The sequence below is a fragment of the Perognathus longimembris genome, chromosome 12, assembly GCF_023159225.1.
Source record: "Perognathus longimembris pacificus isolate PPM17 chromosome 12, ASM2315922v1, whole genome shotgun sequence".
In the NCBI taxonomy this organism is placed as follows: domain Eukaryota; kingdom Metazoa; phylum Chordata; class Mammalia; order Rodentia; family Heteromyidae; genus Perognathus; species Perognathus longimembris.
In genome coordinates this window covers 7,527,754-7,544,617 of record NC_063172.1, presented here as the reverse complement: position 1 = coordinate 7,544,617, position 16,864 = coordinate 7,527,754, and the positions used below count along the sequence as shown (strand labels likewise).

The window sequence follows — 16,864 nt, the reverse complement described above, 5'->3', positions numbered from 1 at the left end:
TCAGTCATTTCTCCCTGTACTGGTCCAATCGTGTTTAAAAGTAAGAACAGCAGATAAATGGGAATCCTAGAAGAGACTAGTGCTGCCATTTATAGAGTGTCCAGTCATGCAAACCATGCTGAGAAAGGAAGTGGCTTTGCTGTGGTGACACGGGGAAGAAGGCCACGAGCAGCCCCTGCCTGTGGGGGGCCACCACGCACATGCATGCGCTTGACATAGCCACGCGAGTCCCCACTGGAAGCGCTGGGTGTGACGGGAAGTGAGCTATACAAGGTCTGTCTACGCGACGGGAGGAGCCAGTCCGTGACCCTCTTCTAAGCGGGCTTATTGGAAGGGGTCCATATGGAATCCGAAATGCCATCCCCGGTGGATGACAGAGGCATGGAGCCGCTGGGTGTGAAGGGGTCTGTGTCTGTGTCTGTCTCGCCCTCGGCGAGGTACCGCTTCTCCCTCATCCAACTCGACCCTCCACTGGGGCCAAACATATAATCATCTCTGTCCTGGGAGATGCTGAAGCCACTCGGAGACCTCTCCAGCTCCTCGTGGTTGACTGACATGAGGGACAGAGGCGTGTCGCTGTCCCTGGTGTTGCTGCGCCTCGGCCGGGGGGAGATGTGGTCGGAGGGGGGCCCGTGCAGGTCTCCCTGGGAGTGGTAGCCCGCGTGAGAATCGAGGAGAGTCAAGATGGGCAGGACTGTGGGCCTCTCCGCGTGGGTGCTGGCCGAGGAAGGCGGGGCGGCCTGAGGCTTTGCAGTATTGGGTCCCCCTTGGGACAGGCTCACCGGGTCGTGTGCAAAAAAACCATAGTGGCCAACTCTGTCAATGGGCACCTGGTGGAAGCTGTATGAGGGGTCGGGGGGTCCTGTCTCAGAGTAGTTGCAGATGATGGTTTTCAAATCAGAATACCTGTTGTCCTCTTTCTTGTCCCCTTCTGCAGGCGAGGAGGGGCCTTTAGTTGGGTGATACTCTGTGATGTGTAGCCGCTCCATGTGCTGCAAGTGCATGTCCACCAGGAAATCCAGCTTCTTGCCCATGTCTTGCACCTGCCAAACACAAGCAGTCGACCGTCACTGCTCTCCTGTGAGCCGGCGGCCATTGCTACCCCGGGGGGAAGTGTTATGGCATTCACATTCAGAGAGCAGCGAAAGTCTTGCAAGTGAATCACAGCAACCGATAATTCCTTTCACACCTCCAAGAAGCAAACCCTGCGTGTAAATGTCAGTATAGAAACAACCAAGGCAAGGGTATTTTAGTAAGCCGAGGCTGGATGCAGAAAGATGGTTTGAGAATAAGGGGCACGGGTTTTCCTTGTCCCTCTGTGGGGAAGGTGGCCATTCTGATTTCACTCTGCTCAAGGAATGGGAGTTCTTGATTTGTGAACAGTTCCTTACATGCAAGCGTGTAGATCGTTAGTGCATCTTTCTCTTCTGGGTGACCCAAGACCCAGAGATGCAAGGGGAGTAGTTAGCAAGAATGGAACTTCTCAGAGTTGGAGACTCCACTTGAAACACTAAGGTGACAGAGAAAGCTGCCTGTGCCCTTGTCATCCTAAATCGGGCACTGGTTTGAATGTTGTGAGTGCATACACAGAACTGGGTGTGTGCATGTGTGTGCTGTTTTCTGGAAGTCCATATCTGTGCATATACATAGTGTGTATGCAAACAAATGGGTGCTGACAATATATGTATGCAATGTGTGCACCTAGGTGTGATGCTCCTTCTGACACTTCACATCTGCACATGTATACTGTGTGTGTGTGTGTGTGTGTGTGTGTGTGTGTGTGTGTGTGAGTTTGACATACGGGTATATGCAGCAAGGGATTTGGTTGTGGCCAGCTGTGCAGGAAGCTTGGTAATAATGAATACCTAGAGAACAGCTACCAAGTAGAACTCTGTTTCATATACTTTGCTGATTCCATTAGGTTTTTCACAACAGTCTCACAGGTAAAAACTACTGTGGTTTGTATTTGACAGATGAGGAAACAACAGCATAGACAACTGAAGTAACTTGCCCCAGATTAGAAAGCTAGTAAATTGAACTGAGATTATGAATTTTAAAATGATAAACAAGACTCTTGGTATGCCAAGGCAGAATACTCATTCAAATGTTCAATTATCTGTCTCTGGGATGGCTCTAATTTGGGACTGAGTAAAATAAAGGATTGATGCTAATCCTAGGCAAATCACAGTGTCCTTTATTTAATGTGAAATTCAGCAAATGAAGTGAGAAGGCTACAGTATAAAGCACTTCCCTGTGGGTGATCAAGTGCATTATATCGGATTTCATGGAATGTTTTTCACTCATAGCTTTCAGCCCTCTAGGCTTCTTCACAAAGGCCACACCAGGACAGGAAATTAGAGAGAAGAAGCACTAGGACACAGAAATAGAGAACAGAGAACTGGTACTTTGGAAGGGACCATCCTGGAGCACATGGTCATCCTGGTGATGAGTTGTTGGCCATTCCCTGCTAATCTAGATGAACTCTCACTAAAATTGTTTAAGGTATTAAAATCCCTCTTATTAGACAAAGATAACTGATGCTCAGGACAACTAATAAACTCGTGTGTGATCAACCAGACATTAAAGGCTGAATCGTAGAATTCACTTGTAGATCCGTTGTTGAGTGGTACGAGGGATTACTTAAGTATCTTATCTGCCTGGGCTGGGGGGGTGTTTGGAGGGGGTAGAAGGAGGGAAATGGTATCTGCAAATAAACGCTACACATCTGCTTTCTAGTGAGGCAAAGGCAGACCCACCTGTCTTTCCACTTTCACAAACTTCCCCATCATGCTTTGGTCTTCGGTGTCTGCTGTGGAGGCTCTGGCTGCATATGGTTCATTCCTAAGAAGAGACCAACAGTTTCTGTCGATTACATGCAAGCTTTCTCCCTGCCAGGCCTCTCCAGCTCAGCAAGCCCTGGCCCCGTGCTCACATTCATGCTTGGAATCCAGGGAAAAGATCACATTCATCACGTATGAGTCAGGAAAAGCCAGCATCTTATGGGTCTCAACACGACTGATTTCACATAGGAAAACTTGGAAGCCAAATGTGAAGGTGCTAATATGAAGGCTCACCTTGTGTTGTCAATAAAGCAGCTACCAGAGTGGAATGTATTTAGATCCCTTTAATTAAATCCTTTTTTTTTTGCCTCTGCATCTCTGAGAGCATTAACCGTGTGTGTGTGTGTGTGTGTGTGTGTGTGTGTGTGTGTGTGTGTGTGTGTGTGTGTATGTCTGTGTGTCTGTGTATGAGAGAGAAAGAGAGAGAGAGTTGTGATCTCTACAGCTCTAAGGAGTGGGTAAAATATTTCATCAGGTCCACTTTGGAAAGAATGGGAAACAAATGCTAATCCGCATTGGGGCTGGTGGGAATGGGATTAAGATGTGGGCTGTGTTATATGTGATTAATATCCAGTATTTTTATATATTATGAAGATGGGAGGCTTCAGGGAGATGCACTACTACTTAAAACCATCTGTGTTTCATGAGGTTTCTCTTTCACAAGCTGCTGCCCCTGTTAACTCCATGTCTTTGCCCAAATGATCTTGAATTAAAGCAGATGTCATGAACTAGTGACCTATGCTCTACTAGTTTGTGCTTATCCAGTGTGTGTGTGTGTGTGTGTGTGTGTGTGTGTGTGTGTGTGTGTGTGTTGCTTAGGTGTTTTTATTTATTTTTGTCCTGTAGAAGTTTTAAAAAACCTTCAAAATGACATCTCAAAAGATCTGTATATTCAATATTCAGCTTTCCTGGACAAACTGGACTGTCTTGGAAAGAGGACTCTCCTTTTTATTCTTAGAAACAACAGAATAGAATAATAATGATGTCTCTTAGATGGACCATGGGGCCTCTGGGTCCCACAGCCCCAACATGCCCTATTCTAGCCCCCTGCTCTTCAGAGGAGCAGATTTTTTTTTAACCACAGTGCCCACTTTGTTGCTTCTTTTATAAAAGGAAGGCATATCAGGTTCCTTCACTTATACGCGTTGCTTGCCTCAAAGACATTTGGGAATCAAGCAGCGGAATTTCTAAAAGACACCTACTTGCTCAAAAATTTACCAAAACTCTTTTGGAAGGCAGAGAGCTGCCAGGAACCAGGTATCTGGCTGCTTTTTTTTCTGGTTTTATCTTGGGAAGGGTTTCAGTCCATCCCATTGTGGGGTGGTCCACAGCAAACCAAACCAGCTGACCCAACCCATGGATACTGGTAACAGGAAGTATTCTTCCTGCTCCAACAGAATTTATGAGTCTCTTCTTGCTTTGCAGCTAGGAAAGCGGTGTGATTATTTCATTTTCAAAACCCATGGGTAGAAGTATCATCTGCATGGTCTGGAAAGGTGTGGGAAGTGCTCTGTTCACAAATCCTTCAAGTGGCCACAGACTGCAATGGCCTTCAAACTCTCTTCATCCACACGAAGGGCCCGTGCTGAGATCTGGAGATGGATCCTCCAAGGCCTCGCCCCCTCTGCCCCCTACCCTGTGCCCACCCGCAGCCCTACCTGGGGGATTGCTGGGAAGGGTAGGTGAATGCTGCTCCTTTCTGAGACTTCTTATGTTTGGGAGTAGAGGGAGGTCCAGGGGTAAAAATCATATCGATTCTGGAAGAAACAAACAAAAGAGAAGTTACATAACACAAGGTTTTGTTTTTCAGGAGAACACACCATTCTATTTTCCCCTAATTCAGATGTGGGTTTGGAGCATGCAAGAGAAGGGAAGGGAGAGAGACTGATAGAAAGAAAACCAGTGACACGTGTCACATCAGTAAGTTGTCACAGTAATATTTTTCTGGAGGAACTGAGAACATTGTTTTCATCCCGGGAGGAAAGGGAGGCAGATAATCCACGGAGATAACCACACATATCTCTGGCCCTAGAAGGGAGCTCCAACCCCAGCTCTGGCACCCAGCTTCCATTTCTACAAGAGATGGCAGGCAGCTTGTGATGGAGGGAAATGTTCTCTTCCACACTGCACAGTTGGGGTGGGGGCTGGGGGGGGTGTCAGCATGACCATTAAGACCGTACATCCAGACTAGTCCTGGATCACTGTCTCCCCTCTGGGAACAGCATCTCCCGCTGACAGGCTGTGCATCATTCTAAATCAATCCTCCCCTCTATCTCACCCACTGCAATATCCGCAGGGCTGAGGAGATGTGATTTGTCATCTAGACAGGGAACCTCCGGCCATGACTCCCAGAAACACATTTGCCTGATAAATATATATATATAAAACCATGGCAGTGGGACAGTCCATTCCATGCTCACTAAAACTGGCTGATATTTTTGGAGCCTGGCATGTCTTAGACATCATGTCTTCTGCCATCACTCAGAGAGCCACCCTTGCATAAACAGTGGCATGGAAAGCTGAGAAACCATTCACACATCCATTTCTTCGGCAGGAGTGAAACACTGCTGACTCTGTGCTTGCCACTATGGGAGGCAATGAAAGTGGATGTCCCACTTAGGGACAAAGCAAGATTATGAACCTACACACAGACAGCATCATGACCTTCCCACCTCTTCAGTGTGATACTTTTGTTAACTTATCAAGACAGTCCAATGGGGAATTGTTACTTGGATGAAGAGCCCAGAGGAACTCATGTCAACTTGAATTGTGTCATTTTCTCTCTAGGTCCCCTATATAGGGGAATGTGTATGCATCTTTATAATCGTGTCATATATATACAGTATACCACTTATTTGTATTTTTCGTAGTATTAGAAATTGAACCCCAGGACTTTCACTTTAGCTAGGCAGTCACTGTGCCACATTTCAGCTATGCTTGCGGTCCTTTCTGTTTTGTTTTGGTTTGGTTTTTAAAAGAGAGTCTATTAACTTGTCCTGACTGGCCTCAAATTCAAGATCCTCCTGCCTTTGCCTCTTGAGTAGCTGGGATTACAGGCAAGCACCACCATGGTCAGCTCAAATATCATCAGAAGGTCTTGGCAGGGCCTATTTACTAGATCATGCATACAGAAACATACATAAATCCATGGCTAGTTGCTCTTCAGTTGACTAGATGAGTGCTTTTGTGTTAGTCCTTTGTCCCTTTGTCTTTGGTTTTTCATCAGTTTGTGGCACCTGTTATGTCATAAGCATCTTACAGCATTCGAAGGGACTGGCTACAGATCTGTAGATCATTCCAATCCTTCATATAATAGTGGTACAAAAAAAACTGGTGCTATTTGCACTTTTTTCACTATTATTACAGTATTTTTTTTTTTTTTTTTTTTTTTTTTTTTTTTTTGGCCAGTCCTGGGCCTTGGACTCAGGGCCTGAGCACTGTCCCTGGCTTCTTCCCGCTCAAGGCTAGCACTCTGCCACTTGAGCCACAGCGCCGCTTCTGGCCGTTTTCTGTATATGTGGTGCTGGGGAATCGAACCTAGGGCCTCGTGTATCCGAGGCAGGCACTCTTGCCACTAGGCTATATCCCCAGCCCATTACAGTATTTTTAATACATTAAAAAATACATTTAGAATTAACCACTTGGATACAGTTTACATGACACCAGTTTTGGTGTCAATATCCAAAGTATTGTCGTTGGGAGCCAGCTGGACCCAGGCCTTCTCTTCTGCATCAGGCCTGATCTAGGTCAAGGTGCTGACCTTCACTGCCTAGTGCTTGTTGGCTCTGCCATTCACAGTGCTGGTAGAGCATTTCTGCCCTTGAGCGTTCTCTCCTGCACCTTGGGTTACTTCTGAATGCCTTTCACCTCCAACTCTAGGGTTCCCATGGCTTTGATTCCCAAGCGGTTGGGGATGTCCATGCCCTGTGGATGGGTGGTCCTACCTCGTCTGAAGGTACTTTATTCTGGAAAGCATGTCCAGATGTCCTGCAGAATACTGCTCAATCACATCCTTCACATCATAAGGCCTCAACGTCTCCTTGAATTTCTTTTTATAGAGACGGAATTGTAGAATTCTGCAAGGCAAAATAGAAGCCTTTGTACATCATGGGTGGAGATTGAAAAATAATCCTATGATAGTTGAAAACTTAGGGACAGGAGGAGGGAGGGAAGAAAATCCACTTGATGAGTTGAAGCTTCAGCTTTGGTTCTGGCACGAGGCCCTTTGAAACACACATAATTGCCCTGGCTAGTGCCTCTCTCTCCATCATTTGAATAATAAGAAAATTAGAGTACCAGTGAGAGCTAACATTTATTGAGCATTCACTGCATGGTAGACAAAACATTATGACTACTCTGTTAATAGAGAAATTTACAGATGATGCAACTGTGGCTTAGAGAATTCTATGTCTCCAAGGCCATGTTGGATAGGATATCAGAGCTGGTCTTTACATCCAGGCCTGTGAACTGACAGGCCTGTGCCCTTAATCACTGCCATACCAATTTCTCTTTGTTTCTTTGAGGACAACTAGTACATCTCTTCTTCAGTCAGTAGCTCCTTTCTCTCTTCTTCAGTAGCTTCTTTCTTTTGCTCTGATTGCCTAATTTCTGTTCCCTTTCTTGGTCTCCTCATACACAGATAAAAACTATAATTTATTATCTTTTTAAAAAGTGCTGATTATAATAACTGTATGGATGAAAAGAGACAAGAGAAAATCTAGTTGGGGACCAAGATGCCTGAAAAGCAGAAAACTTGTCAATATCCCCTGTCAGTATCTTCACCAAGACATCCCTCAAAGTGAATGCTGGTTAAAACCAGAGGGGAAATGAGATGCTTAGCAGCACAGCCCCTTTTTCATAGGTAGGTAGGCAGGACTCACTCATGACATGATTACTTGCTGAGTTGGAAGTCATTTCTCTGGAGACAGTATCCTCCACAGAGCATTTCATAACCATGGGACTTGACTCAAGGTGATTGGAGGGACATCTTGCCCCATCACAAAGCCCAAGGGTTCATTGCAAGCCATGTCCTGTAGAACTTGAGCTGTGGCTTGGGGAGGCTGCCAGGAGAGGGGATTAAGGAGAGTTATTACCTGACAGCTCGGATGGCAGCCTTCAGTGTGGGGATCATGTCTTCGATGAGGAAGTCATTCCCATAGCCCCTATCTTCTGCCATGGGCTCACCTGTCCCAGCATCTGAGAGGGAAACAGGGATCAACGCAGGTGGTGGCAAGGCTCAGAGACTCCTTGCTGAGCCAGCCTTCCTAATTCTCTGGATTAGTCAACCCCAGTGTCTTTATTTTCACTTCTGTGGAACCACTGTTGTTCCTGCTTGTGGCCTTGTTTATTACCCTTCCTTGGCATCCCAAATGCTCTGTGCATTCGTCCCCCCTTTTGCTTTCCAGAGATGTGAGCAGCTGAGGCTTCCCATGGGGAAGAAGCCTCGGAGGTGATGCAGGTAAGGTCTACCAGTTGCTCTGAAGGCAGCGACAGGCAGCACTGGGCATGTGTGCTGGCCACAGAGTCAGACAAACCCGAACGAGAATTCTTGATCTGTTCATCCCTACCCTGATACCTTTGGGAGATCACTATCTGCGCCTTTAACACCTCCAGCAGCATGATGGTCAAGGGCTTGGTGGCTGAAGGCATTGAAGATGCTGCTCTTCAGCCCCCCGTCCCCCACCTTTAACAAGTGAAAGAGGCTCATGAAGCCTTTGTTCTTTCAGCACCTTGGCTCGTTTCTGCCCTATCTTCTCCCTGTCTGGGGGGCGATATGTCCATTTTAATGTGGCTTTCTAATCTCACCTCTCTCCATCTTTCCAATGGACCCTTGTGACAAATGCAGCACCATGGCTACGCCTAGAAGTCATCATAACCTATCGCAAAGGTCCTTGGAAAGGTTTAAGCTAGAGAAAGGAGGTGAGGGCCTAGGGGTACTTAGAATTGGGACGCTTCCTCCCCCAGAAGTCACACACTACAGACCAAAGGACATGAAAAAAGTGAAGCAAGAAGTTGGTACAGGTCAGGCTGGGAGAGGTTGCCTTGAGGAAAGAGGGAGAGGTGAGGAGCTTGGAGGGTCTTGGAGGGGAAGACACTGAGGAGACAGCTGAGGAAGGAGAAGGACGTTACCTTCGGAACTCTGCCAGAAAGCGTAGGCTTTCATGCGGAAGGCGGTGCGGAAGCGTTCTTTATTGTTTAAGCCAACAGGCTTTGGTTCTTTAGAAGGGCTTTCTTCTATGGCATCTACATTCAGAGGGGTAAATAGCTTTCCTTTAGTATTGCTACCACGAGGATTAGAAAGGCGAACCCGATCCAAGAGACCCAGCTTTTGGCTACAAAATAAGCAAAAGTGAACAATTTTCCTCCTTCAGTGTAGGCTCTTGTAATATCCCATCCCTCCATAAAGACCCTCGCATGCTCCTCCAGGGGCCAGTGGGACCTGTTGCACCCACAATGCCCTGCGCACTCCCAGTGCTAAAGAGCAGATTTCTCAGCTCGGAATGGGGTGGGGGAAGACCAAAACCCTAGCTCAGTAATTTACTAGTGATTAGATCATGGGTAACTATTTAATTTCCACGAACATCACTTTCTCCATGTGCTGAAGTGAAGTGGAGCGCAAATGAGATGCAGGGTGCATTGTGATTCTCCCTTACCAGGGTCTCCACAGTTTTAGGGACCTGTCTGAAAACAGAACTACAGCACAGTGAGCAGTTAAGATTCTGAGAGGAGATGGTGGGAGGAAAGAATGGCCACATAATTTTTATTGAAGTTTGTCGTTGCAATTCTGAGGTGTTATGGTTCACTCTCACTCTAATTTACAAATGGAACCTCATCATCCGTGTGTGTGTGTGTGTGTGTGTGTGTGTGTGTGTGTGTGTGTAAAAACATAGTATAGGAGGGATTTAGGATATTTCAGTCAACAGTTGGATGAGTCTGAGAATATATCCCTCATGGAGAAAAGAGGAGTCATAATAAAGTGCTTTTCTGCAATGATTTGTCCTGTTTTATGTCCTTTCACTCTGTACTTTTTTTTCTTTAACCATTTTATGGTTTCTGAATAGTGACTGAGATGGAAGAATCCCCACTGAACACCCCTCTAAAGAGCTGGGTGATGTGAATGACATAAAGCAGGCACCCTGAACCTGTTGTCCCAGACAGACTCCATGTACAGACTCCAGGGCATCCAGGAGCATGGGTGGGAACAACTGTATCAATATTGCATTCAATGTAAGTATAGACTACAAACCATCCAGTGCTTATGACTGTCCACCACAGGGACCCAGGTAATTTTATTTCCCATTGCCTCAAGGTAGTGTTTATGCTCACCACAGCTTCAAGGGGCCAAGAGTATTCAGCCTGGCACTAGGTCTTTCCTTATGTGTGTCACAAAGTAGTACTTGCTTGGCAACAGCAAAAAGTTTCAAGTGTCAATATAATCCATTTCTTTTAAAACTACGTATTATATTTTATTCATGGATCCTGAATTATTATTCTAAGAAGGAATCTATAGTCATTGCCACATTGCAAATAGAGTTCTACTCTCTCTCTCTCTCTCTCTCTCTCTCTCTCTCTCTCTCTCTCTCTCTCTCTCATGTTTTTTGTTGGTATGCCCTTTCTTACCTTCTCAGCCAATCTCATTTCCCTGTGTCTTTCAACCTTATGGCCAATAATTCCTTATTAGAAGTTTGGCATGCTCCAATGAAGACATGGTATTTTTCTGTCCCACTATTGAACAGCACACTGTGTAGAAACTTCCTGGTTATTTTTGGACCCTGCAAACCTCCTTGCTCAGCATATCTGGTTGCTCAACATAGCACTTCAGATCATGGGCTCTGGGGCAAAACCACCTCAGTGGAGACATCCTGGCAAAGCATGTGACCTAGGACACATAATTTATGTGACCTAGGGCACATAATTTGTGCTCTCTAGTCCGCAGCTTGCTCACATGCAGGATGATAATCCCACACTGCACGTTATGTATCCATTATGAGTTTAATGAGACAACGTATTTAAAGGGCTTAGCCTACCATCTAGGGTGCAGGAAGCACTCAGTAAATACTGGCTGTCATCATTATCTTGGTAAATAATCCTCTCTCCACAGTAGAAGTCTAACTGCATCAGTGAAAAGCATGGATCCAATTTCCTTGCTTTTTAAAAATCTGAACTGAGCTGGGTTTAGGGATTTGTGTATTATTTTATAATACTTTTTAATGCAAGTCTCCAAACTCAATATTGCCATTGAAGTCCACCTCAAGAGGAGATTTGTGAGGAGCTGAATTCCAAATAAACTAAGCATGACAAAAAGTTAACCGCAGCTACTTATTACTGACTTGAAATTTCATTTTAATTGTTGAATATCAGAAAGATAATGAGAAGACTCTCATTCTCTGTGTGCTTGGATTTAGAATTGTGTTTCTTGGGCATTTCAGTGCTTTGCTGCAACCTCTAAGAGCCTAAATTGCTTTGCCCATATTCATTTAATACCCCACTGGTCACAAAGGACACTTTAGACCTTGTGAGGAATCTATACATGTCAGCACAAGTCAGAAGCCTCAGCTATGAGACACTCACAGTCATCACCCCTAAGAGGCTTACAGGATTTCTTCCTCCAGAAAAAAATGGATCTCAGTTTCTTAATCACGTTGCTTGAAATCCAAGACCTCAAAGGATGATCAAATGTTGGGCAAAGTTCGCCTCTGAAATTTAAAACCCACTTCTGTCCTTCCCTATGGATTTCTAGTATGTAACTCAGACATTGTTCTAGAGAGGCCCTGCAGATCTTGCAAGAAAAACCCTGCTCAGAGGAGACATTAGCTTTCCTAAGAAAACCAGAGTCCCTGATTTGTTAAGTACAAATGAACAACCTGTAAGCATGTATTTGTAAAACTAAACATGGATGCGGACAGAAAATCAAGTCAATGTTACGTAATCTAGCCTGGCTTATACAGATCTTGTCCTTGGCTCCTACCTCAGGTCTCAGTGCTCAATGTTTAGGGAAGAAAGGAAAGAAGACAAGAAGAAAAGAAGGAAGGAAGGAAGAGAAGAGACAGAGGAAGGAGTAAGAGAAGGATGAAGAAAAAGAAAATAGAGGAAAGAATAAAGAAATAAAAAATGAGGAAGGAAGAAAAATGGAGGAAAGGAAGGAAGGAGGAATGAAGAGAGGGAGGAAGAAGGAAAGTGAAAAGTAGATCAAGAAGAAGGAAGAGAAGGAGGAATAGAAGGAATGTTACAACAAAGCCAAAATTCAAAGCTATTTCCATTTGTGCCTGAGCCAGTTCTATGCCCTGTGAAATGACCCTAGGCCAAGAAAATCTAGGAATGTGAGTGACAATCAGATAACAACAACAATAACAACAATAATAAAGGCAAGTATAGTATTTACCAACAGCCTGGCTTGATTCTCAGTAAATAGTCCTGCCAATAGTTCTACCAGGTAGATGTTTTTATTATAACAGTATATCCATGAGGAAACGGGCAAAGGTTCATAAATTTGCCCCAAATGGCACAGCTAAAATAGTATAAAATGAATTTTAACCCACAGTGTCTTATGCATGAAAACGTGGGTCCCGTTCTGCTAGTTAGATCCCCAACATCAATGCACACAGGACCTCATGTGCTTGAAAATCACTGCCGAATCGCTGCCATCTAGTGGCGAGGGAACTTGAGCCCAGGTGGCAAAGTGCTCCTAAGTGAACGATGAACCTAGACTGCTAGGAAGAAGAGGGGGCTCCAGCAGGGGCTAGCAGGATCATCGCTGGCTCTTAAGTTGGAAGAAAACACATCGCCATTTGGAAGATCCCAATGTGTTCATCTAGCTCTCCCTCATTTGGACAGGTTTTTAAAGTGAGCTCTGCTGAGCTCAGTGGTCAGTGTGGTTTTATCCAGCAAGTCGGGAAATCTGTGAGCATTATTAGTTTAGGGGCGCAATGAAATAACCATTTTCAAAAAAAAAAATCTTCCTCTCAAAATTACACGTCTTAGATTCTGTGAAGACAGCTCCCTACCATATGCAAACCCATCACACTTGTCTTTGGAGGTGGCTGAAGGTTGAATGTGATCCCTTTAAAACAAGTTCAAATCCCAGACCATGCCTATAAAGGTTGTCCACACAACCTTTATAGATATACCCAAATTAAGACAAATTCATATGGGAATTGGATGTGTGTTTAATCCTTTGACTAGTTTCTATAAGGAAAAAAAAAAGAAAAGGGAGATTTGATAGAGACACAGACACAGAAGAAAGCCAGGTGATGATGGAGACAGGAATTGGAGTTGAGGTGTCTACAAGCAAAGGAATGTGAATGAAGGATTTCTACTAATCATTAGAAGCCAGGAAGAAGGAAGACAGCTTCACCCCGCTACCCTACTCCCCCCGCCAAAGGCTCTGGAAAGAGTACTGACCAGACAACTTGCTTTCTTAATTCCAGCCTCTTGAATTTTGAAAGAATAAATCTTTCTGATTTAAGTCAATCGGTATAATTCTAAGGCAGCCAGGCAGATATACTTAGTTATACCTGGATAAGTATAATTATGCAGTTATACCTGTTTGGAGTCATATTTGTGGTAATATAGCCACCAATGACCAGTAGGTAGATAACAAGGTGCTGTTTTCAGACTTTAGGAACCAAGGAAGAGGCTGCAACAGTACTTAGTTCTTAAGGAATGAGGTGTTGATGGGTAGATAAAGAGCGCATGAAATGTAACCTCTCATGATGTGTACCACCCACTCTCACAGTTTTGAAATGGAATAAAAATAGAACAAAGATTAAAAAAAATGGAATTTCCATATTGTGGGAGGAATTAGGTTAAAAAACAGCCCAGCCCTCTCCTGGCCTTTCCCCGTCACAGAAATTCAATTATCTGGTTGTGTTATGCTGAACACTCAGTAGCCATTGGCCAAACTTTCTTGACTGGGCAGGTTCCATACTAATGTCCAGTGCTCACGTGTAGTCTTCCTTTCACAAGTCTCTGTGCTTCATGAGATGAGCCAGGCCCCGGACCGACCCATACTGCTGACTGGGAAGGTATCAGCTCTGTCCCTCTCCTGCTTCTAAGCTACCATCACTCAGAAATATTATGAAACCATCACCCTAGAGCCAACAATGCTTTACCAAGCAAATGTAACCCATATTTTAATCCTTCTCTGAGAAATCTTAATTCAGAGGTAGAGAGAGATGTAAAAAAAATAGACATGCTCTCAGCAACTATTTCTAAAAGAAAACAGTAGCATGCCTTCAATAACATGTCAGGGATCAGGGAAAAGGAAAATTGGTCCAAATCTCACCTCTCCATCTCAGTTATTGGATTCTTTCATCCACTAAGTTTGACAGCTTTGTAATCAAAAGGTAAGAGAAAGGAAGGTGCCAGAGACATTCTTTCTCCCTCTGAAGGCAGATACGTGGAAGAAACCTGAAGGCCATTGAATTGTTTGAAATTATAAATTGAACAATTGGGCTCACACAAGCAGGTGTTGTCAACACAGATACTTGCCTTGAGAATTTAAAAAATACCACCTTCAACCACAAGCTTTTAAAAAGTATCATCCCAATGTCTATCTACTGAATACTTAAAATTGATGTGCAAAATGATGGCCCTAACAACAATAACAAAACATCGAAACAAAAAAAATAGAATTGGAGAATAATTTGTAGAATGGATTTCAGTATGATTTAAAGAGGATGATCTTTAAAGTAATCTTATTATTATTAGATATTTAAGTTTAATGGGTGCAATCTGTGCAACTGAAGGGCAATTATTGTTTTGGTCCTGTTCTTTGGGATAAAATGATCTTACTGTTTTCAAGGACAAGCCCTGCCTTTTCCCCAACATCATGTAATTGTAGTTTTAGGGGGATACCAATCACAGCATTTTATACTATACCTTTATCTACCTATTCTAATAGGTGGCTCAGAGAATAGAGGCCTAGAGTTCGGCCTTTGTTCTCTGAGCTATATAGATTGTCTAGAGTATGAATATATGGCCAGGTTGGGTCAATCTGTGTTCCTCTAGGACTTTTCTGAGTAGTCTTCCATGAAAGGAAAGTGCACAAAGAAAAGAGAAAGACATATTTGATCTTGGGGCTACTAGCATACATGGCTTTGTCATTAAGGGACAAGTCACAGTTAAGACAGTTAAATCATCATGGAAAGATAATAGAAAAACCCAGAAAGGTCTCACCAGGTTCCAGCCTTTCTAATCAGTGTCTGTGTGAGCCATTATATTTCCCTGTTAGGATGAGATGGTTTAAGTTGATTTTATGACATTTATAGAATAAAAACTTGTCCATCCATCCATCCATTCATCCACCTACTCTTTTACTAATAGTATGTGAAAAAATGTTGAACATGTGTCAGGCTCTGTTTTCTGTTCAAGTGCTTTAGAGGTACTGAACCAAGTGGAGGATGTATGTAGATTTTTAAAAAAGATATTAAGTGCTCAGCATTGCGGCAACAACATTGAAATAAGATGAATGGGACTGAGACAAATGAAGTAGGCGTATCGGGAAGGTCATTCAGTAGTGGATGGTCGTCAAGAATCCCAAATGAAGTGAAGAAGCAAGCTATATGAAGACAGAAGAGTTTCCAAGCAAGGGAGCCACATGACAAGCAGTCCACACTCCTGTCATCTGATGTGCATCATTTCTGCCCAGTAGCTGGCCTTAGCATCCAGGAGACAGGTGGTAAGCTCTCCGGGAAGTTTTGACGACAATAATGGTTACCATACATATATATACATGCATGTATGTCAGTTTATATACACACATACAGTAGTTTGTATGTCATATATTTATAATTTCTATACTTATATAAGTTCTTTATACTGATATATTCATGATAGCCTTGCTTTACAATCCTGAGCAGACTCCATGCTTCTCCTGACCTTGGACACCTTCTGGAAAGGGAGAGGAAGGGAATTAGAAAAACATTCCTAATTCAGAAACTCCTCTGGTCCCTGCAGTGGTATTCAGTGAGCAGGTTACTGCGAATTTTCTGCAGTCACAGGAAAAGTGGAGCACCATTTGTGAACCCACGAAAGTAATGAAAACTGTAACAGCAATAATGTCTTAATATCCAGAGATGAGTTTGAATTTTGGACTTGCCACTCAGTAACTGAGTGACCCAGAAGTAGTGAGCTCATCTCTCTGCTCCCCAACAATCCCTTCTGTCAAGGAGAATATTAGGGCCTACACTGCCCTTTATGTTGCCAGGAACAAATGAGGTAACATGTTCAGAACCTAGCCCAGAGGACTCATTCATTAAGAGGCTACAGCTATGATCCCTATCAAGTTGCTCTTGATTAAATCTACTTGCAGCATACGTGGTCAGCAAGGAGAATGACCCAAAGATCGACCTGTGACAATCATGGCCACCCAGGAAACACTTATCCACCATATAGAACTAGTTCTCCGCCTCAGCACAGTGGGGAGAGAAGGCAGGTCCACAGTCAGAAACTTACCTGGCTGCTGCTTCCAGCTGTTCTTTCCTGTAAGAAGAGGGAGAGAAAAGAAAGCATAAGTTACATGCAACAGCTTCTCCTAGGTTTCCCTTCGGAAGTAGAGAGAGGGAACTCTGGGACAAAATGGTGCCAGCAGAGAGAAAGTAATAAAGAGATAGGTTTTTCCCAGCCAGACTTCTTCTGCAGCTACTATTTGGCTCTGGGTCCTCAAGTTCTCAACTGCTCATTTGTTCATTCATTCAGAAAACAATTGGTGAGCACCAACTTTGCTACAAGGCTTGTGTTAAGAGCAGAGGGTGTTTAATGGTGGAGACAGATCAGGGAACCAGGAGTTTCATGGTGCAGCAGTTACACATCCCACCACTCTACCGCCAACATTACCATCAGAGTCAACAATACCTGGCCTGTGAGCCTTCACTGAGAAACGATCGCATCCCTGTATCCTCTATCACTGGACCATAATGTGTCATTTATGTATTACCACTTTCAATCCTCACAAAACCATGTGAGTACTATTAACATCTCATTTTCCTGATGGGAAAACTGAAGCATTGAGGAATTAAGTGAAA

At 44.0% G+C, this 16,864-nt stretch overlaps 1 protein-coding gene across 1 annotated transcript in view; it reads right to left on the bottom strand.

The window, feature by feature from the left end:
- Positions 1-314: 314 nt before the first annotated feature.
- Positions 315-16,864, bottom strand: part of Kcnq3 (potassium voltage-gated channel subfamily Q member 3) — a 229,357-nt gene continuing 212,807 nt past the window's right edge. Inside the window, exons 9-15 of the mRNA XM_048358634.1 lie at positions 16,296-16,322; positions 8,970-9,172; positions 7,934-8,036; positions 6,785-6,916; positions 4,499-4,597; positions 2,757-2,841; positions 315-1,043 (exon numbers count right to left, since the gene is read on the bottom strand). Coding sequence (XP_048214591.1) covers positions 315-1,043; positions 2,757-2,841; positions 4,499-4,597; positions 6,785-6,916; positions 7,934-8,036; positions 8,970-9,172; positions 16,296-16,322 — 1,378 coding nt within the window. The remainder of the gene's footprint in view (positions 1,044-2,756; positions 2,842-4,498; positions 4,598-6,784; positions 6,917-7,933; positions 8,037-8,969; positions 9,173-16,295; positions 16,323-16,864) is intronic.